Genomic DNA, 23524 nt, shown 5'->3' on the forward strand with positions numbered 1-23524 from the left:
TGTCACAATCCCCTGAAGCCTCCTACAGACTGTTAAAAACTGCAGTATATCCGCACCCGTTTGTTTTATTGAGATGAAAGTTTAGAAGTGTAGAAAATGATGTAGTATTTTTTTATGCCTGTGATAAAACAGAACAACACTTCTGGGTTTTGACCTGTAGGTGGGGGTATTCACATACTTTTGCTTGATCAGAAAAACTGAATGCCTTTTGTGGGATCTGAAACTTAAATGTTTATAGTCATCTTTTGTGGACCCCTTAGACATAGTCTGCAAACCCCTAGGGAACAAGAGACCAACAACATTTAAGAGCATGCATTTCTGGGGTGCCATTCTTACTGAAGGAGAACCTACTTTAACTTAGTTACATGTCCCAAGTATCTTTTCCACGTGCCTATTGAGATTCTTTGTGACAGTGAAACTAATACATTGTTTGTCACCTAGTAGCAGTGCAAAAAGGCACCTTCTTCTTTGTCCAATTAGAGACCACTGATCTAATGAATAAAAATCCAAAGAATGTAAAGATACCCAAACTGGACTGTGGTGATGTGCACGGTACAGGAGCTTTTCTTGATGCAGTTTAATGCAATGCAGAGTCAAGTAAAACAATGAAATATATTCTGCTGGCTGGACTACCTCTCTGATGAACAGATGAAAACTGAAATCTACAAACATCTACAGACTCCATGACAGTATATTATGCCATTGATCATTACTAATTCATTAAACCTTCAAGCATTCACATTATGTTGTAATTATAGTTCTGAAGTATTAGAAGGTGTAAACAGAAGAGAGAGTCATGCAGTTGTGCACAATGTCTCCTTAAAGCTTCTTTTAATAAAAACATTCCTCACCAAATAATACTTTAAATATTGTATAATTACTAATACTAATCTGACCATTTTTACTTTTTTTAAGCTTGGCACCCATTAGTTTACAAACCCAAACTCTGAGTTAGAGTGGTAGCCGTCTCTGAGATCCTAAAGAGAAAGGCAAGGGCCAACATTTTCAAAAATGATTTTCGGTAACTCAATGTTTAGATTTCAGAACTGAGTTTCCACCTGAGGAAAAAAGGCCCCTTCAAGACACCTCCAGTTGGGCACCCAAACCTGGGCCACCTAAAATCACTAGTCACTTTTAAAAGAAGTCTTAGCCTAAGTTCATTTTGTTATTAAACGTCCTCTCACGCAGGTCCATATAAGTTAATTTCAGAGTCTGCCTTTGGGATAGTGCAGTATTTAGTGAGACCTGCAGAAAGCACCATGCTGACAGTATCAAGAACCAATATTACAAGGATCAATACTTCTTTCAATGGAAGTAAATTGTTTCTGATAGCACAATATCTCTGAAAAGTCCAGTATTACTGAACCTATAAAATCTCTCTCAGTGGTTAGGATTTTTACCATCCCATGTTATAAAGCTACATCTGTTAACAGAAACAAGCTGGTACCCATATAAAAGTCACTGTTTGGTCAGAGTTCAACATCAGAGGTAGAACTCCTTCCTCTTTTTTACTCTTCCCCTTTAGTTCTCCATTTCTTCTCCCTTCTCATCTCTACTCAACTACTTTTCTCCCCCACTTCCTTTCTCTAATGCATCTATCCTCTGTAGAATGCACCAGTAGTAGGTGACATGATCATACACACTTGAGCAAATCTGCCAGTGACCTTCCATCCCAGGGAGAGCAGACAGAAAGACCCAGCATATTTTTGAGACATAAGTTAAGTAATATTTGAGAACTAGACTTACATGGTCACTTTCAATATTCTGCAACAGCCTTGGGTCATCAAATTCGCATGATTCACTGGTAGAAGGAGGTAACTGGCTGTGGAGCAAGAAAACGGATTATTACATTTAACACGACAATGGAAACATTTTCTTTTCCATTATTAATATAGACCTCAACAGGAAATATTAAAGGGACAGCAACAACTAAAAAAAGAAAATCACATTACTGTCTAAAAACATATTACCTATTAGTATTACAAGTAGCACCTAATAATATTTTACGTGAAAGGGAGAAGCTGGAAGAAATACTTGTCTTTATTTGCAGTTTATTTTGTTCGTTTTACAGCAATTTGCCTATCAGCATTTTCACTCTTTCTCCTGCATAGTCAGTGCTCCCTGTTTGTGGGTCTTTCACTCATCAACAGAAGAAAGAAAAATGTTTCAAAAACCAGAAAAAATGTGGCTGCAAAACCACAGAAATTGGTAGGAGACACAGGGCAGGTGTAGTATCAAATGTTACTTTTAAATATGTTTGAGATTACTAGATTTTGTTCGAAATGGACTAGATTTAAAGTTGACTGTGTTCCTTTGAATTAGGTAGCTCTGTTTAATTAAAAAGTTTTGATTTTAACCATCTCAAAATTTATCATTTCTCTCTCTCAATCTCTACTCCTCTCCACCTATCTTTACTAGAAACAGTCTCTTTTGGGATCTTTCATATCAATAAAACCTTTTCAAGTTGTCCTGTAGGCTCATGCTTATGCAGTTGAATGATGCTAATATAGTATAGCAGAACTGCCCAGAACACTTTCAGTAAACAATCCTCCATGGTGCTGTAAAGCAGAGGCTGGGAAGCACAGTGTTGATTCAAGAAGTAGCATTCCCTCCTCTCTCATAGGTAACACTGTGTCCTGTGTACTACAGTAGCAGCAAGAGAGGGCACATCAGAGAGATGGAAGGGAGCAACTGCAAGGGGGAGTGGAGAAAAGAAGTGCAAAAAGGTGGTAGAGGGGAAAAAACTTGTAGAGAGAGGGGAAAAAAAAGAGGAAAAGATGCAAGAGGAAGGTAAGAAGGAAGAGCAGAGGAAAAGGAGGCCATGGGGGACGGGGAAAGAAACAACAAGGAAAGAAATAGGATGTGGGCAAGGAGAAGAGAAAGATGGTGGAATAATGATGGCAAAGAAATGAACAGAGGAGGAAATGGAAGAAAAAACAGAAGAAGGAGAGGCAGAGACAGAAAATCCACTCCACCATGTCAGTTAGACAAGAAGTGCTTCTTCCTTCCTTAGAGGCCACTTCAGGACCTGGGAAGAGGCAGGATCAATAGGGAAACCCAACTCACTTGGCCAATGGTAAGAAAACTTAAATCAAAATGAAACAAAAACTTAAAGGAGAGGGAAGAGGCTCAACATTTTTTGGCAGAAAGGGAATTGCATCCCGTTTTCAACTGTTTCCTCGGACAGAAACTCCAATGTACACATTCCTCATCGCTAACCTATATTTGTCATTCACAGCCAGTGCACACCCTTCCTCTGGCATCTCTTCTTTCCTGCCTCATTTCAATCTAAATCAGTTACAGTGGCAGTGACAGTTCTTGCCTAAAGCTCCCTGCCAGGGTTTTGCCATGAGATCACTCTGGAGGCCTACACAGACTCCTGCCTCCTATTTTTTTTATTTTTCGATTAAAAAAACCTATTTTAAACAAAAGAAGCCCTCATGTCATCTGCCTAGATACTTCCATCCAGACAGTTCTTGATCAGATTGCAAGTTAACATAAGAACATAACAACAGCCATATTGGGTCAGACCAAAGGCCCATCTAGCCCAGTATCCTGTCTTCCGACAGTGGCCAATGCCAGGTGCCCCAGAAGGGATGAACAGAACAGGTAATCAACAAGTGATCCATCCCCTATCGCACATTCACCAGCCTCTGGAAAAAGAGGCTAGGGACACTATCCCTGCCCATCCTGGCTAATAGCCATTGGTGGACCTGTCCTCCATGAATTTATCTAGCTTTTTTAACCCTGTTATAGACTTGGCCTTCACAACATCCTCTGACAAAGAGTTCCACAGGTTGACTGTGCGTTGTGTGAAGAAATACTTCCTTTTGTTTGTTTTAAACCTACTGCCTATTAATTTCATTTGGTGACTCCTAATTTTTGTGTTATGAGAAGGAGTAAATAACACTTCCTTATTTACTTTCTTCACACCAGTCATGATTTTATAGACCTCTATCATATCCCCCCTTAGTCATCTCTTTTCCAAGCTGAAAAGTCCCAGTCTTTTTAATCTCTTCTCATATGGCAGCTATTCCATACCCCTAATCATTTTTGTTGTGCCTTTTCTGAACCTTTTCCAATTCCAATATATCTTTTTTGAGATGGGGAAACCACATCCGCACGCAGTATTCAAAATGTGGGCAAACCATGGATTTATATAGAGGCAACATGATATTTTCTGTCTTATTAGCTATCCCTTTCTTAATGATTCCCAACAATCTGTTAGCTTTTTTGACTGCTGCTGCACACTGAGTGGGTGTTTTCAGAGAACTATCTACAGTGACTCCAAGATCTCTCTCTTGAGTGGTAACAGCTACTTTAGACCCCATCGATTTATATGTATAGTTGGGATTATGTTTTCCAGTTTGCATTACTTTGCATTTATCAACATTGAATTTCATCTGCCATTGTCTTGCCCAGTCACCCAGTTTTGTGAGATCCCTTTGTAGCTCTTTGCAGTCTGCTTTGGACTTAGCTATCTTGAGTAGTTTTGTATCATCTGCAAATTTTGCCACCTCATTATTTACCCCTTTTTTCCAGATCATTTATGAATATGTTGAATAGGTCAAGTCCCAGTATAGACCCCGGAGGACATCATTATTTACCTCTCTCCATTCTGAAAACTGACCATTTATTCCTACCCTTTGTTTCCTATCTTTTAACCAGTTACCGATCCACAAGAGGACCTTCCCTCTTATCCCATAGCAGCTTACTTTGCTTAGGAGCCTTTGGTGAGGGACCTTCTCAAAGGCTTTTTTAAAAGAATTCTAGTAGATTGGAGAAGCAGTATTTCCCTTTACAAAAACCACGTTGATTCTTCCCCAACAAATTATGTTCATCTATGTGTCTGACAGTTCTGTTCTTTACTATTCTGTTCTTTACAGAACAAGAAGCAATGGTCTCAAGTTGCAGTGGGGGAGGTCTAGGTTGGATATTAGGAAAAACTATTTCATTAGGAGGGTGGTGAAGCACCGGAATGAGTTACCTAGGGAGGTGGTGGAATCTCCATCCTTAGAGGTTTTTAAGGCCCAGCTTGACAAAACCCTGGCTGGGATGATTTAGCTGCGGTTGGTCCTGCTTTGAGCAGGGGGTTGGAATAGATGACCTCCTGAGGTCTCTTCCAACCCTAATCTTCTATGATTTTATAGTTTCAACCAGTTTGCCTGGAACTGAAGTCAGGCTTACTGGCCTGTAATTGCAGGGATCACCTCTGGAGCCCTTTTTAAAAACTGGCCTCACATTAGTTATCCTCCAGTCATTTGGTACAGAAGCTGATTTAAACGATAAGTTACAAACCACAGTTAGCAATTCTGCAATTTCACATTTGAGTTCCTTCAGAACTCTTGGGCGAATACCATCTGCTCCTGGGGACTTATTACTGTTTAATACAACGGTTCTCAAACTTTAGCAACCCGAGGACCCCCATTTTTATTTAAAATGTTTTGCAGACCCCCACTCCCGACCCTCCTCTTCCTGCCCCCACTCCACTCCTACCCCTGCTCTTCCCTGCTGCTTTCCGCCCTCTTACCGGAGCATGCCCTCTCCCTACTCCTCCCCCTCCTTCCCAGTGCCTCCTGCATGCCAGAGAACAGCTGTTCCCCTGCATTCAGGAGGCATTGGGAGGGAGGGGGGAAGAGTTCAAGGAGGGAGAGGGAGGAGGATTTGATCAGCGGGGCCCGCGGAACCCCTGGAGTACCCTCGCAGACCCCAGTTTGAGAAACGCTGGTTTAATACATATTTAATACATACATAGTTACATATTTAGTACCATTTATAATATATGTGTCCATCACAAAGCTTTGGGGGCCATTCAGAAATTTAAAAACACAATTAGTTTGGAAACACATCAGCTACAATGGCCTGAAGTTCAAGCATTCCCCTAAATTAAGCAGCACAAAGGCTAAATCAAGACTCTTCCCTACTCAGGTAGAGACCTGACACAAAATGAGCGTTTTGTACCATGCTCTGAAGGAAAAGCTCTTTCCCCCTAGTTTGAGATCCCTCTTGCCCGTTCTTTAAACCATATTCACATACCACATTTTATAACAGAACCTACCTCTCCCTTATCCCCTCTGCATTCAGTAAATTTAAGCCTCTGGGGAAGATTCACTACTCCTGCACCTATGGAGGGAGCTGTACTATAAGGAAGCTTCACTCCAATTGTGGCTGTGGCTTCACGGGCCACATGGGGAGTAGCACTGAGTTAACATCTCCCACCCAGCTTGATCCACTCACTCCCACGTCAGCTTCTACCCACTTTGGGGGCTCTACCGACTGGCCGCAGGGCCTCAGGCAAAATCTAAGTTCCACCTCTGCACCCTAACTGTAAGTGGACACAGCCATGTGGGGCAGACAACTTAGAAGTGACTATATCCCTTGGGCTTTTCCATTTTGGCTCTAAACTTTGGACAAACAATAATCTTTCATGTATATGTGTTAGATATGTGTTAGCTGTCTTCCTTTGTATAGTCTCAAACTAGTTCCAGTCAATGATTATTACCTAAAGTCTTCTGATGAACGTTCTCTTTCCAACTCTGGAAAGTGACTAAAAGAAGGAAAAAATGCATAGTTATTGGCTAGTTTGATAAAAGAAAGGGAGTACATGACAACATAGAGCTAAGCGGTTAAAAAAAATCAGGTTTGAAACACCAATACCCTGGAAACATGTTCATCAACTTGTAGCAGAGATTTAACCCTCCTCCTTCCAAAGACTTAAATTAAATACCATGCAACGTACCCTGAAAGGCTATTTTGGATGGGACCTTAAATACTGAAGACACTTCCTGCTTTCCATCGACATTAAAGGATAGATTTTTAAGGAATCAGAATGCTAGGGACATGCCCCCAAATACACTAGTAACGGTAGGTCTAATTTGTACAAGCAGTTACCATGACAACACGTGCAAATGGCCAGATAGAGAATTGATTTCAAATGGGGCAATTCATGTACCTTCACAAGAGCCTTACAAACTGGCAGACCACGTAAAGTATAACTAATTTTTTAGCAGAGGCAAAATAGAAGAAATTAAAGACATATGTACTTTATGTTATAAAAACGTGGCCACAGAAGATTCCATACTGGGGATTATGCAGCCCTGCACAGGTTCCCAGGAGCTAGAACCCAAATTGATTCTTTGTATTAAAAATAAACAAACCCAATGATTTAAAGCAGACAGCATAAAAATGAGAAGTAGTTGCCCTTTCTGGGGGAGTGTTACCAGACAAAAGAATGAAGAATTGGTCACTAAATATGAACTATGGGCTAAATCCTAGTTCAGCTGAAGTCAATGATTTTAGTTGGATAAGGTCTTGACCCAACATTTGGTTCCCCTAAGGAAAACCCTATGATGAAAGGCCTGAAACTCATTTAGCACCACTTGTTTCACTCTATCCAATTAGGTAAGAGGAAGAGGAGAACACCTTATTCAAACAAACCTTTCCACCATCACATTTAAATTATTTCAACCTTTGCATTCCATAATTAATGCTGCAGGAGAAACTAACAATTTATTTTATGGGCACAAAAATGAATTTCTATTAATACAACCGAACAGTTAAATTTAATTTTATTACAGAACAGAATACCAATTTGCAGAATTAATAAAATTAATTATTAAGCTATGGAGTTTATAGAAATAGTACCTACCCGTATGTCACTCCAGCAATACTGCATTTCTTGAAGTTCATAATATTGCATGTTAGAGTGCCTGTTTTATCAGAAAACAGGTATTTTACCTAGAATACAAATGAAACAATTGTAGCAAGTTCACAAGATTAACTTGCATAGAAGCACAGTCCAAACAAAAGGAAAATACACATTAAATCAGAAAAAAAAATCACAAGAAAATATGCATGTTTAGGAAATACAGCAGTACAGGCCAATGCAAACTTGTTGCAGTTTGTCAGAGATGATTAGTTCTATCTTACAAAGCTACAGGCAAATTCCAAGGAAAAATATTTAAAATAAGAGTTAATATTGGTAATATAGTTCCTCTAAAAACAAGTAAGGACCCAATCCTGAGTGGGTATAAATTGTCAGAGCTTCACTATAATCAGTGGAGCTGTGCTGATTTACACCAGCTGAAGATATAGCGCTAGAAGTTTAAATGAACAAAATGCTAAAAAAAAAGTGTCTGTAAATTCTCAGTTAAGGATCCAACACCAATTTTAATTAAAAAAAATTCTGTATGAGGTCCTGTGAACTGCAAATCCATCCATCACTTACAGGCTGGAGACCAGTACCTCCTCACATTCTTGCTTTGAATCAGAGACCAAGAAGTCCCATTGCTCATTTTCCACATATCTGACAGATATTTACCCGAGTCTTGTTTGTTACGTGGCTATGAAAGGCTCCACTGACACCCATCCACACCTTCAATATCACCTGGAGATCCCACTGTACTCCACCAGCCCTCCAGATGTGTGTTAACGTCCCTAACTTCCATACACAAGCCAGGCATTCACTTCTACACCTTTACAATAAGGGTATTAATTCCCTTTAAAGATATAACCTGAAAGGGTCATACCTTCATACAACAAAAGTCTTATGCTGTTGTGACTCACATTCAACAAGGCAAACTTAAGTTTCTTTCACAGGAACTTGGCCCTGGATCCTTAACACAATTTCCAGATTTTTGAACACTTCCTTATTTTGTTATTTTAATTTTCCTATGAATCTTGTTTTAAGAAAGATCTATTCTCAGCCTTAACTCTATTTTAGCAATGCTTTTTGTACTAGGATTTCCTTTAGGTTTATTTAAAAGTAATGTACCAATCCTTTTATACTTATCTTCATGAAGCCTCAAAAGGGGCCTCTAGAACAGACCTGGGCTAATAATGAAAATACATTCATTGTATTAATAAAATTTCATATAATTTACATTTCTTGACTCTTCAAGAATTATCATGAAATATATTAAAAATTATTCCACAGATATTACCTGATCAGCCCTAGTTATATGCTCAGCAATTACAACTTGTACCTTACGTAACCCTCTTTGGCTTTGAACAATTTAATTGGTAAAGTAAACATTAGAAAGTAGAGCCAGTCCATTGAACAAATTTTTATGGAATTCTAGTATGGAAGACACATTTGTAGACAAGTCAAACTGTTGATTTAAACAAATTATAAAAATGTCCCTAAGAAGAAAAAAGCATTCATAGAAATGGAGGGCTGGAAGAGACCACAACAAGCCAGCTAGTCCATCCTCCCACACTGAGGCAGGATTAAGTAACCCTAGACTATCTCTGACAGGTGTTTGTCTAACCTGTTGTTAAAAATCTCCAGTGACTGCAATTCCACAACCTACCTACATAACCTGGTCATTTTTTGAAGATCCACAACTCAAAATTTACTTGTTCACTCAGCTAAACATGAAGGTCTACATTTTCAAACATGATTAGTGATTTGGGTGTCTCAATTTTTGAGTGCCCAACTTGAGTCAGCTAATGGGGGCTTAAATTTGGAGAATAGACATTCAAAGCCTTCTGTAAACTGGTGTCTCGAATGCATATATCTCAGGATGGGTAGTCAAAAGCTGAGACACTCAAAGTTTTATGTCGGTGAGGTTGCCTAAAACTCGGCTTCAAATGGAAACTGTCTTCCAACCCAGTAAAAAGCGACAAAGAGTCCTGTGGCACATTATAGACTAGCAGATGTATTGGAGTATAAGCTTTCGTGGGTGACGAAGTGGGTATTCACCCAAGAAAGCTTATGCTCCAATACGTCTGTTAGTCTATAAGGTGCCACAGCGCTCTTTGTCGCTTTTTACAGATCCGGACTAACACAGCTACCCCTCTGATACTTCTAACCCAGTGTAACTCCTAATATATTCAGCACTGATAATCATTTTAGACAGAGGGATATTTATGATCCAGCTATCAAATTGAAAATACAAAAAAAACAAGACAAGTTATCTAGTTACCTCAAGCAAATGATAATAAAATCAATGACTGATGGATACATTAAGATATATGTAAATTAGATTCATGCTAGCCTAATTACACTGTATGTTTCATTAAGAGATATGAAAGCCCTGAGGATCCAAAGGATTCCAGATTAAAATCAGAATTTCCACTATTCTAATTCTTGGCCTGGAGGAAAGACCGGTCTTACTCTAAGAAGGAAAAACAATGTCAACCAATCTGTTAAAAACTGTGCTTTCAGTAAATCTGTTATGCAGAAGCCTAGGACTCTGCTGGGAAAGGGCTTTAGAAAAAAAGGTCCATTATAAATTTTCAATGTACAGATTTGGCATGTTAAAAAGTAGATAATGACTATACATATCTAACAGTGATCATCATTTTTTAATGTTACAATAGAAATTCTGCCTGTAAGGTCTCCACATTTTCTGGAATTTTATTTTGGGAAAGTTGATTGGGAAGTTCCTTAACTCTAAAAAATATTCTATTTGTTACTCGGAATTGTACAGAAAAGTTCTGAGCAACCACACATATTTTAGACTTTAACTAGAACAGGTTGAGATATTGTTAATTATTATTATCACTAATTATTTGTATTATCATTGCACCGAGGAGCTCTAGTCATGGACCAGGACCTCAATGTGCTAGTTCCTGTACAAACACAACAAAACAGATGGTCCCTGCCCTGAAGGGCTTACAATAAATGCTCCTGTAAGAATGCAAGTGTAATGACTCCACAGGGTTCAAACCTGGACCAGCAAGGTTCATGGAAGCAGCTTCATGCCAGCTCTTCACTTGGCAGTTACTGGCAACAGCTTACCTGAGATCCATGAAGCCCAGCCCCTGTGGGAGGCGCCATCCCTGAGGCCGGATTGGTGGAGTCCTAGAGCTGCTGATTGGCCTACTGACCCTACTTAAGCCAACAGCAGGACCAGGAGGCCATCTGAACAAGTGGGCTCTGCCTTGCTTTAGACTATGGCCTTGTGCTTCCTGCTACCAGCTCCTACTACCTGCTTATGCTTCCCTGGCTTGATCCCTTGGCATTCTGACCTGCCTTTACTCGGGGCATCTGACTTGTGGTTTCTGACCTTCAGTTTGTTGCCTACCTCTGACCCACTGGTATCCTGACTTGACCTGTCTCTTGTTCTGATCACCAGTTTGTCTCCTGCTTCTGACCTCCCAGTATTCCAAACCAATTGATTCTTGACTCCTGTCTTGTGACTGTGGACTCTGGCTCCTACTATTAGGTTTGGCTGCCCACGACCCAACCGTGACACTGACTTGCTCTTCATCCAGTTCAGGAATGACTCAATTGGATGAAGAGAGATTCACTAATGTCCTTCTATTTTCCTTGTTGCAGAATAAAGAGTACAACATTTGCACCTGGTGTTATAGGGAGTTGGAAGGTACAGCTAGGATTTAATGAACAATTTAATCAGAGATCCAGAATTCTGAATTAGAATGAAAGCTTTGGGATAAAATCATGCATCTACTGACCTGAGATAAAAAGTCACCATCTTTCTAAAAAGAAATGCTGTTGTTCAACTGCAAGTTATGGTGCTTGATGCAGGAATTACCAGGTGAAATTCTACGGTCTGCGTTACACAGGAGGTGGAACTAAGATGAGCATAATGACTCCTTTTGGCATTAAATCTATGAATCTTTCATCTCTAGCAAATACTCTGCAGAGAGGTCAAGGAGGGAAGAAACAGCCCCTCCCCCAACCTGGTTTCCAAAATTGAGAGCTGTTAACCACACCCACCAGTGTTCAATATCTCATATCTCAATAGATTGCATGCAATCGGTGTGTCTGCAGGACAATGGAGGCACATGTACGAGCCTGCAGACTCAGAGTAGGTTTATGATGTTCCAAAACAGACCTTAATAAAAACTGAGGCAACACTTTAGACCAAACTGTGCCCTCAAATACACTTCAGCAGCTCCTACAGAAATTAATGGAAAGAATACTGACTGAATGCACCCCTGTATTAAAACCCTTCACACTACTGTAACAATCTTTGTACAAAATATGCTTTGACAGGTATCATTTGAAAGCTAATAACTCTGGTCAATAATACCGTGGTGAAATGTGGGTAGCAACATTATATGTAAAGTTATGAAGATAAGCTGAGATGATGATGGAAATGTGTTCATCAGTCACGTCTGGGGAAGGGGTAAGCCTGTTTATCAAAGACAAAGGACAAGCTGACACCTCTAGCCAGGTGTCATCAAAGTTAACCAGTCAAGTGGCCATTCTTTGACAACAAAGGTAGGCAGGGACAGATCGATATGCATTTTAACAAACAAAAACATAGAACCTCTTTCACCACCAGATTCCATGTCTCCATCTAAGAGTGGGAAGGAACTTTATCTAGGGGTAGCCATCAGGAAAATGCAAGAGGCGGAAGCAGAGTCAATGGGAGAGCGGCAGCGGTCGACTCGCCGCCGTCCTCACAGCCAGGTAAGTCGACCTAAGATACGCCGACTTCAGCTACGCTATTCATGTAGCTGAAGTCGGCGTATCTTAGGTCGACCCCCCACCCCAGTCTAGACCAGGGATGTGTCAGAGTCCAGAATTAAGTGACCTTGGACAAGTCACTTTATCTTGCTGTGCAGCACAATTATCTACCTGTAAAACAGAGCTTCCCTATCTCAGGGTCAGATATTACATTGAGGTGGACCAGAGAAAAGCCTATAATTATTTAAAGAAAATTGTTGACTTTTATGGTACCTTTTCATGTGTTTCTCCTAAGTTATATGACAAGTACAATATTCCCAATGAGGTTCTCTCACCTGCCCAAGCTCCTCATTAAGGTTTGAAGTTCTGGCCATTGCAGGTGTATCTGTTTCTTGATAATACATATCTATGTCCTGAAAGAAAAATGAAAACAGACCTAAGATATACAGTTTAATCAACAGTTTAAGTCTCTTCAGGCAACATACTGCATTTGCTGCCCACATGACTTTCAGCCACGCCAATGGGAGTGCTGCTGTAGAACAAAAGCAGAATATGGTCCCTTGGAGAACAACAGTTTGTCTCTCAAATGTATCTGTGTATTAGACATCTTGAAAATGACACCTATTAAAAAACATTGGCATTTCCTTTGCTGCACGTTCAGCTCAATGCACAAAAAGGGTCAGGAGTCTTAACACAGGGAAAATTCTTTTACGGGATATCAATAATTCTACCCAGAAGACAAATAGTTAAAAGTCACTAAACTACTGTAGTCCAGACCTCACTTCTAAACAGAAAAACTGCTCACCTATACTACAACCAGTTCTGTTTATATCATTGCATTTAATTGGAATACATTGCAAAAATAGCTACTGCATGTGCCAGTAATCCGAGAAGCAATTTTCCAGATGACTCAGCTTGGAAATGATTCAGTTATACTCACATAAAAATCTCATAGGCAAAATAAATGTAACTTCATCTGGGATTATCTTTTTTAGGGGTCTTCTTCTACAGCCACGTTGAAGCCCTGAGGTTGTACACATGCACGCACCCAGGCAGATGCACATGATACATTTCCCCCAACTTTACACCCTCCAGGCACATCACAGCCATCATCTTTATGCCCAAGGGGACTGAACGGGAATCCATATGAAAACCACCACTTCAGTTCCTTACCTGACCAGTGACGTCACTATTTAGTTACATTAGCCACTCCCAACCTGCACTCTGTGGACAAACATTGCAGCTCAAGCACCACCAGACTGAAAGTGACCTGACCATGTTTTACTTTCACAGTGGCCCCTAGGGTTCTGAATAGGATAACTGAAAAAAATGACAAGATACTGGTGCTTTTTCACTCTGCTGAATCTTAGGAAACCTATGAGTTGCAGAAGAGTCACTACAACTGTTTGCCAAAAGGCTCAGGAAGATGACACTACCTGTTCACACTCATTTCGTGTTCAGAAGGCTTTCCTAGCAACCAAAAGCGCTAAAAGTTTTTTTTTTCTAATGGAAGCTTAGAAACTGCAGAAGTGGATGGCACTCATGCATGAAACCTTTCTACAGGCAAGTGGTGTTTTCAAGCCCTGGTAGCATGGACCAGTAAACTAGCATTGAACAGATTCACTGAACTATTAACTGGTCTTGCCAAAGGCAGTAACTAAAGAGACACTGACAAAAAGGTGACAAATTTAATTTTAAGGGTTTTACACCAATGTGACATTCAAAACCACAATTTATTAACCAACTTTTTGTTCTTGCTACTTACCCAGTTTATAAAAAGAGCCTGAGTAAACTTGACGACTTCCAGGGTCACCAGAAGACTGATGGGAATGAGGTTGTTGTACAAGATTATGAATGTCAGCAGATTGTATCCAAAATTGACATAGAGCTCTTCTGTGGACCAAAAGGTATAGGATAAGGTCACTAACAAGGCACGTGTTTGTATTCAATCATCTATGCATTTTTACAGTGTTAATACTGTGGAGAGTTCCCATTTTAAACCAATGGCATACATAGATGAACATCTGTTTTCTCTCTGCAAAACAGACCTTTTCAGTTTGTTGACTTTATTCCATTTATTGAAAAGGGCTAGATTGTGCCTACCCTCATGTGGGTAGGTGAGGGCTTAAGGCATTTTCCTTCTACCTTGTGCCCGTACACAGGAGCCAAACAAAATCTTGCTTCTTGCTTTCATGGCACACAAAATTCCAGTGCAGAAAGCAATGCTAGCAATGGGTAGGGCAAAACTGAATCCAGGTCATGGCCCTGCCCCACTCCACTCCTGCCAGCATGCTTCATTCTGTTGAAGGTTGTAGACAATGCTGTTTGTGTGCAATCCTGGATACCATGGTCCTTATCCTGATCTCACTTACACCAGTAGAAATTCAGGACAAACTCCAGTTAACTTTCTGCAAATCAATGTAAAAAATGGTTCAATGGAGATCAGAATCAAGCCCATTCTGACTGCCTCAGATACAATGCCCCCAGGAGTTGTCACGGTGCACAGAACTTCTTTATCCCAGTTCCCCTGCCATAACAAGTGCTCAGATAGCACGGTGTAAGAACCTGAATAGAATAAAATAGAACTGAAAAGTGAAAATCTCACCCAATGTGTTGTTTTTAAAGATGATAAACAAAAGAAGACTTTTTACCTACAATGTCTAAATATGGGACAGAAGTTATTTTCTAGACCAATAAAAGATCGGAGCTGGTTTGAAATTCTCCCAATATTGTAACAAAATATTCATATATGACGGGGCTGCTGCCAGGGCATCTGCTGTAAGACCTCCTGAATTTGCTCCCCCCTACTTGATCCAAAATAGCCTGAATCTGGTGACCTTCCAGGCACACTGCAAAACACTTCTGTTTGAGGGCACTTTGGGGAAGGGCTGAGGATAGTCTTCCCAGAGCGACAAAGAGGTGAAGAGGTGGCTGACTGGCAAAGTTCCTTGTTGAATGATTATTCTAATGCTGCTTGGGTTTTACTGTAATATTAATTACACATAGGGTGCCTAGAAATTGCAGAGGTGTTTTTTAAAATTTATATATACATACACATATTTAGGGTCTTACCAAATTCACGGCCATGAAAAACACGTCATAGACCGTGAAATCTGGTGTCCTCGCTGTGAAATTTGATCTTTTGTGTGCTTTTACCCTATACTATACAGACTTCATGGGGGAGACCAGTGTTTCTCAAATTCGGGGTCCTGACCCAAAAGGGATTTGTAGGGGATTATTTTAAGGGGGTCACAGAATTGCCACCATTACTTCTGCACTGCCTTCAGAACTGGGTGACTGGAGAGCGACGACTGTTGGCCGGGCATCCAGCTCTCAAGGCAGCGCCCCACCAGCAGCAGCGCAGAACTAAGGGTGGCAACAGCGTATCATGCCACGCTTACTTCTGTGCTGCTGCCTTCAGAGCTGGGCGGCCAAAGAGTGGTGGCTGCTGACTGAGGGCCCAGCTCTGCAGGCAGCAGTGCAGAAGTAAAGGTGGCAATACCAAATCCAGATTCCCAGCTCTGAGGGCAGCGCCGCCACCAGCAACAGTGCAGAAGTAAGGGGAGCAGTACAGTGACCCCCCCTACAATAACCTTGTGACCCCCCCACCCACCACAACTCCTTTTTGGGTCAGGACTCCTACAATGACAACACCGTGACATTTCAGATTTAAATAGCTGAAATCATGAAATTTACAATTTTTAAAATCCTATGGCCCTGAAATTGACCAAAATGGCCTATGAATTTGGCAGGGCCCTACACATATTACATCGACTTCATAAAAGGGGAAAGGCTAGCTGTGCTATGTGCACACTGTGTGAAACATGAGATTTAGATTTATAGACTCATAGACTTTAAGATCAGAAGGGACCATTATGATCATCTAGTCTGACCTCCTGCACAATGCAGGCCACAGAATCTCACCCATCCACTTCTATAACAAACCCCTAACCTATGTCTGAGTTATTGAAGTCCTCAAATTGTGGTTTGAAGACCTCAAGCTGCAGATTTCTGAGTAACTGAGTTTATTCTTAGCTCTGTAAGATGGTTACTAGAAGTGCAATATTCCATATTACAGTCCAAAGGGATCTGGTAATCCTGTATACACGCTATCTGTCCCCACTGAAGAGCTCCAGATATTATTTCTAGCAGCACATTTTCACTCTGCCTCTCCAAAAAGCTGGTTTTGTTCCACATATTTCAATAGAGTTAGAAGATGTGTCCCAAATATTTTCACCAAACATATGTATTTATAGCTTCCAGTGTTGGCAAGTTCAGTAAACTATTCACTCCGGTGAGAACTGAAAAAAGATCACAATCAAGGAGATGTGTAATTAAAACTAAATAAGGTATCCAAATAAAATGGTTTTACCAGCAGTGAATATGCTAGATAAGTTGCCCAAATAAATGCATAGAAGTAACCAGTATAAATGAGCTTAAGAAAAACAGTCATTTAAGAGTCTGGGAACTGAAGAATCCAGGCAAATGAATCTGAGAAAAAAATGAAGAGGCAGAGGTGAGAGCCAGAGATGAACACTCCTGAACTCTCAGAAGCTTTGAAACCTAGTTTAAATCTAATTTTTTAAATGTCTCAATATTTATGCCAGGCTGAACCAAAATCTGGGTCCCAATGCTTCTGAACTTGGGAGTGTTTAAAATCCAGATATGAGAAGACTTTTCTGCAGCTTGGATCAGTCTCTAAGGAAAACCAAGAGGCAAGCTGAGTGGGCAAAGAAGTTTTTTTCTACCGAGACATTTGTGAGAATTAGGCACTCTGGTTAGGCACCCAGGTTTGAAGTTTTGGTTCTGAAAGAATAAAGTATATTCCCCTTTTCTGACAATAAGAAAGAATGACTGGTTCGATGTGTAACTCATGAGACTGCTTTGAAAATGCATCTCCCTAGGTGAGACAATATATTGACTTCAGTTATACCTGTTTTTCAGGAATGATACTACATTCATTTCAGCAAAGTTATTCTCAATTTACACCAGTTTGTGAGATCAGTCCTATAACTTTTGAGTATTCTCCATTACAAATCATATTTCATTTGTTTCTCTTCATCACTGCTTCTTCCAGTCATTTACATATCTTGTGTTTCATATTTTTCCTGTGTAGAATTTTTATTAAATCTGGCAACACTCTTTTAAAAAAAAAACAACCTCTAGTAGCAGTAACAGTGATTAAAATGGAAAAAACATGATTGCCATAAACTGAAGTCAAAGCTAGTTCAATGAAGAATGGGTCCTGAGATCTATATAGCCTGCTATCAATGCCACTCCACTCCTCCTCAAAGACTGGATCTTTTTCAGTAAAGGTACCATAACTGCAGTTCATCTGAAACAGACGACAGCTCAGCCATTGCCAGCAGTTTTACCACTACCAGTAAAAGATTTACACAATTCCAGTGACATTTATTTATTTAGGTCTGCATCCTAAGATAGTGTCAGTAACACAATAGCCAATGTCTGACACATTTTGTAACTGATTGTAATATAAATTGAAATGCCAAAAATCTCTCTCCTGCAGAATAATTTATATTCTATCTTGAAGCGTTTTCACAATATTCGTATCTTTGTGTTACTATTTAATCTCATAAGTAAATACAGGTAGCAAAATGGAAGTAAAATGGAGTCCTTCAATAAAACACACACACTATACAGGATCAGAGTTTTGCAATTGCAAAATTACCCATCTGTTGTAAGCTAGAACATCCTGGTCCAGCAAATATAAAGACAGCAATAATACTTAATGTGTGAACATTAATCTTCAGGATATCCATATAGGGGAGATCATCAGCTCCAATTAATAGATGGGCTAACTAAAACACAGAGGGACAGATCCTCAGCTGACATAAATCAGCATAAAATTAAAGTCAGTGGAGTTATGACACTTCACACCAGCCTAGGATCTAGTGAAAAGAGGTTGTGGCTTCAGCCCAGGCAGAACAGCGCCGGGCCCGGCCGGACGCGGCGGAGCTGCGCGCGCGGGCGCGCCGCGCCCCCTTCCCAGCTGGGCAGAGAGAGGAGGCCCCGGCGGGAGCGGGCGGAAGCGGAGGAGAAGGCCCCCTCTCTCTGCAGCGGCAGGCTGCGCGGCCGGCCCCCCTTTCCTCCGCAAGCAACCCCCCCCCCCCCCCCCCAGGGGAGAGCTGGAGCGCCCCCCCCGGCTGCAGAGAGGGGCGCTTCTTGGTGTGCGCCCATTTCGCGCCCCTCTATTTACGCGCCCTAGGCACCTGCTTGTTTAGCTGGTGCCTAGAGCCGCCCCTGGAAAAGAGGTTGTGGCTGAAGTATGTAGACAAAAGGATTGATCGACAGAAAGGAGGCTGACAATACAAATCCTGTACCCAATTCAGTAAGTTACACTGCCCCAAACAATTTTTCATAACTGAAATAAAGAGCCTTTTGATCATCTTTGAGTGGCATTTTGCACTGCTGTATGAGGCACCTGGCATTTGACTCTCCATCAGTGGTTTGAGCATTGGCCTGCTAAACCCAGGGTTGTGAGTTCAGTCCTTGAGGGGGCCATTTAGGGATCTGGGGTAAAAAGCTGTCTGGGGATTGGTCCTGCTTTGAGCAGGGGGTTGGACTAGATGACCTCCTGAGGTCCTTTCCAACCCTGATAGTCTATGATCCCCCTTTATTTTTGGACAGCTGCCTAGCAGCATTCTCAGACCTTGGGAGGGGGGAACATCTTGCAACCCTCAACAGCACATTCGCAGGCAAGCTGGGCTCCGCAGTTACTGCAGTCTGTTTCTAGAATACATTGTCAAATAAAGTTAGCTGCTGGCTTTGATTTTTATTTATGGGCCTCCTTTCTGCATTTATTTGGCAAAGATAAATGGCCTGGCATGCTCCGTAGAATCCTCAAACGTTATGAGCTCTCACTGTTTTAACACATAGACAATGGGCCACCTGCAATCAAACTCTCACCATTTGAGCCAAGGTACCAGATGACTTCGCCATGTGTTCTGTTCCATAGTAAGGCACCCACAGAACTCACAAGGGCCATGACCAGAAGGATGCAGAATAAAACCAGAATCTGCATGTTGGTCACCTTCTCCACATTTGACCTCTTCAAAGGGGCTTTGGTTGAATTCTGAACAAAAGCAGAAACAGCCTTGAGACTTGGTTTAAGTATGGTAATAACAACAGCAAATGGTGAGAAAAACTGCTAAATAATATTACAATAACTACAAAGATGGGACTGTTCTCCTTAGTTCTTCTGTGCACAGTTAATTTTCAGTCTTAAAACTGTGGACTTAGCTACTTTGTTCTCAAACTCCATCCCCAGCCAGTTAAATATTTTATTTATGCGAAGTCTATGACTAGGTGGTATTATACACATACACAGACTACTGTTGTGAGTCAGACATAGGGGACATGTACTATGCTCAATCTCTTCTGGGGGCTCAGCATACTCCCTCCAGCCTATTCATCCCACTCTGATGGCCAAGGCAGGTAAGAACAAGGCCACATCCCTACCTCTGAGGGTCTAGCTCAGGCATGGGCAAACTTTATGGCCCGAGGGCCACATCTGGGTATGGAAATTGTATGGCAGGCCATGAATGCTCACTAAATTGGGAGCTGGGGTGCAGGAGCGGGTGAGGGCTCTGGCTGGGGGTGCAGGCTCTGGGGTGGCACCAGGAATGAGGAGTTCAGGGTGCAGGAGGGTGCTCTGGGCTGGGACCAGGATTGGGACAGGGGGTTGGGGCACAGGAGGGGGTCAGGGGTGCAGGCTCTGGGTGGTGCTTACCTCAAGCAGCAGAGGCACAGCCAGGCGGCTCTGCGCGCTGCCCTGTCCGCAGGCACCACCCCTGCAGCTCCTATTGGCTGCGGTTCCCAGCCAATGGGAGCTGCGGGGGCAGCACTTGGGGTGGGAGCAGCGTGCAGAGCCCCCTGGCTGCCCCTATGTGTAGGAGCCAGAGCGGAGACTTGCCGCTGCTTCTGGGAGCTGCATGGAGCAGGACAAGCCCCAGACCCCGCTCCCCAGCTGGAGCACCAGAGTGGGGCAAGTCCCAGATCCCGCTCCCCAGCGGGGGCTCAAGGACCGGATTAAAACGCCTGGAGGGCCAGATGCAGCCCCCAGGCCAGAGTTTGCCCACCCCTAGTCTAGCTCCCAGGGGAACACTACCAGAGAGCAGCAGTTACTGCCCTCAAAAGAATGCAAGGATTGCAATTTTCTCTAGTTTCTGCACAGGGCTCTAAGGGGGAAAATGCTCCCTAAATCCTCCCCTCCGCTCTTGTGCACTGCAAGTTTTTAGACACGGTTCAACAGCAGACAAGTATAGTTCTCTTTTACAGCCTTAAAACGTAAAAGAGCTGAACTAAAGTCTGATGGAACCTGGCTGAACAGAACTACTTGCAGGATCAGGGCACATATTAATGTATGGAAAGATTTTAACTGGATTTATTGTTCTAGAAGTAGATAATTTCTTCCAAGATTACAGCCCACAGAAGATTGCTTGTTCCAGAAAGTGACCAGGGGTGTACTGCAGAGTCACAGATGACATTACTTCTCCTTGTTACTTCTCTGTTCTGCATGAGAGTCATGGAAAAGCTTGCATTACTATGGTGCTCTGGGAAGGCTGCAGTGGCACTTACTTAAATTTAGATTTAAAAGTGTCAGTACTATATAGCATGTATAAGGATACGAGTCTGTCATGGAGGTCATAGGTTCCATGAATTTTGGCGATCTCCGCGATTTCAGCCCCAGGCAACGGGACTTCAGCTGTCAGCTCCATGAGGCAGGGCCATCAGCCCTTTGCGGCACGGTGAGTCCTGGGCAGCGGGGCTCAAGCTGTCACTCCCTGCCCCCATTTGGGCAGCAGGGCTCAGGCTTCCATGAATTATTGTGTATTGACTGTGACCTGTCTGTGACTTTTACTAAAAATAACTATGACAAAATCTTAACCTTCATCATATAAAAAATGTATGTTGTAAGCTCCTCCTAGCTGGTACTAAGAGCACATACTGCACCCAGCACTGTGGAGTCCCAATCTCACTCGAGGCTTCTGGATGCTACTGCATTACAAATATAATGACCAACACTTAATTTTGCATAATCAACTCATAAGGACAGGCAGAATACAGAAACAGAGAATACCGATTTCCATCAAAACACACACGAGATATTATTTCCAATCCATTTTACCTGCATGAGCTTTGTGTCATGTCCTGTGTACACAACAATTCCTAGGACCCATTGGGTGTTTCTAAGCTGTGCACCTCTCAGCAAGATCTGGTCAGGCCCAATGGGAACCGGACTAGAAGCCAAGAACAAATTAAAAATAAGTACAGATATTTGAAATGACTCTGAAGATACTCTAACTATTCAAGAAAGTTATTTTTCATTATATGAACACACATCTTTTCTTGGTTATTCCCCTTTCATATCATTTACAAAACCCAGCACTTGGAAGGAAATGAATATTTAGGGACCTCCAGCATTAATCTGCCACTGCTCATAAACAAATACATTGAGTTCACTCCTCGACTGTGTTCCAGTCTCTGCACAGTGCAGCAAGGTGGGGGAGCTGCAAAGGAGCTGGCTACAGTTCACAGTTTGGCATCCAGCATATTATAGAACAGCCTCTAGACTGCCCTAAATAACACCCCAGCTAATGTGATTTCTGTTGAGCAAACACAAGGACATAAACAGCACGAGACAATTGGCAAACTTTTCAAAAATGAGCCACTAAAAATACTTTTAATCTCAAAAAGTACTTAGTCTCTAAGTAATCAACATTTTCAGACAGCAGCAGGATCCAGTGGACTGTCAGAGGGGAGTCAGGTGCTACTCTCAACTCTGCCACTAGTCTGCTGTGTTACCTGGGGCAAGGCATTTCATCTCTCTGTGCCTGAGGGCGTCTACACTTGAAATGCTACAGCAGCACGGCTGAATCGCTGCGCTTCAATGTAGACACTATCTGTGCTGATGGGAGGGGTTCTCCCATCGCTGTAGGTAATCCGCCTCCCCGACAGGCGGGTAGCTTGGTCAATGGAAGAATTCTTCCATCAACCTAGCACTGTCTGCACTGGGGCTTAGGTCAGCTTAACTACACTGGTCAGAGGTGTGGATTTTTCACACCTCTGAGCAACGTAGTTAAACTGACAATTTTCTAGTGTAGACCAGGCCTTAGTTTCCCCACCTATAAAATGAGCATAATGACACTTCCCCTTCTTTTTAAAGCACTTTAATTTCTATGGATTATAATACTTGAATTTATACAACTGAAGCAGGAAACTTTTTCTTGTAAGAGTTACAAGAGGGATCTAAATTACCCTTAAAAAGGAACTGTGGTTGCTAGCTCAACTATGAAGGGGCTATCACTTCTCCCATAATAAACAATCATCATTTGCAAAGGTGAGACAGGAATCCTGGCTAAATTCCCTGTAAGCTACACACCTGAGCAGCAGCCTATTTAGTGCGGCACAGGCGCTCAGGGAACCCGCCTTGGGGGAGGGACCTGCTGTGGCCGGGAGCAGGGCTGCCCAGAGGATTCAGGGGGCCTGGGGCAAAGCAATTTCGGGGGCCTCTTCCATAAAAAAAAAGTTGCAATACTACAGAATACTATATGCTTGTGGGGGCCCCAATGGGGCCCAGGGCCTGGGGCAAATTGCTCCTCTTGCCCCCCTGGGCGGCCCTGGCCGGGGGAGGGGCACCCCTCCCCCAGCCCCAACCTAGTCTACAGCGGGGAGAGAGTTTGCATACAACCTGCCACAACCAGGACGGCCCCCCCAACCCCAACTATGCCGCAGCCCAGACCTGCTGCGGTTGGGGCCCCCTTTCCCTGGGCCAAATCCAGGCAGCCCAGCCCAGCCCTGAACCTGGGCAGCCCTGCCCGAACCCAGCCGCAGCCTGGACCTGTCACGGGGCACCCCTCCCCAAACCCAGCCCTGGCCCGGACCTGTCGCGGGACACCCCTCCCCGAACCCAGCCCTGGCCCAGACCTGTCGTGGCCGGGGTTCCCCTCCCTGAACCCAGCCCCAGCCCAGACCTGCGGGGGCCGGGGGAGGGTGCCTATCCTGCAGCCCCAGCCCCAGAGCTGCTGCATGAGGGAGAGGCGCCTCTCTCCCCCAGCCCAGGTGCTGCCGCGGGGAGAGAGAGCTGGGGGGAGTCCTCTCTCCCCGCTGTAGCCCCGGAGC

The 23524-nt window shown here is 42.7% G+C and overlaps 1 protein-coding gene across 5 annotated transcripts in view; it reads right to left on the reverse strand.

Annotated features, from left to right (window-relative positions):
• The window catches only part of ATP8A2 (ATPase phospholipid transporting 8A2), a 541088-nt gene that overhangs the window by 445868 nt on the left and 71696 nt on the right, over nt 1-23524 (reverse strand). For 4 of the 5 annotated variants that reach the window (XM_039520502.1, XM_039520500.1, XM_039520499.1 and 1 more), the window contains 8 exons: nt 21531-21642; nt 20825-20914; nt 19310-19475; nt 14148-14275; nt 12718-12795; nt 7649-7737; nt 6503-6547; nt 1747-1822 (listed from right to left, as the gene is read on the reverse strand). In XM_039520502.1, coding sequence (XP_039376436.1) covers nt 1747-1822; nt 6503-6547; nt 7649-7737; nt 12718-12795; nt 14148-14275; nt 19310-19475; nt 20825-20914; nt 21531-21642 — 784 coding nt within the window. The remainder of the gene's footprint in view (nt 1-1746; nt 1823-6502; nt 6548-7648; nt 7738-12717; nt 12796-14147; nt 14276-19309; nt 19476-20824; nt 20915-21530; nt 21643-23524) is intronic. The other variant, XM_039520497.1, reaches the window with a different exon arrangement.

The sequence above is a fragment of the Mauremys reevesii genome, linkage group 1, assembly GCF_016161935.1.
Source record: "Mauremys reevesii isolate NIE-2019 linkage group 1, ASM1616193v1, whole genome shotgun sequence".
NCBI lineage: Eukaryota > Metazoa > Chordata > Testudines > Geoemydidae > Mauremys > Mauremys reevesii.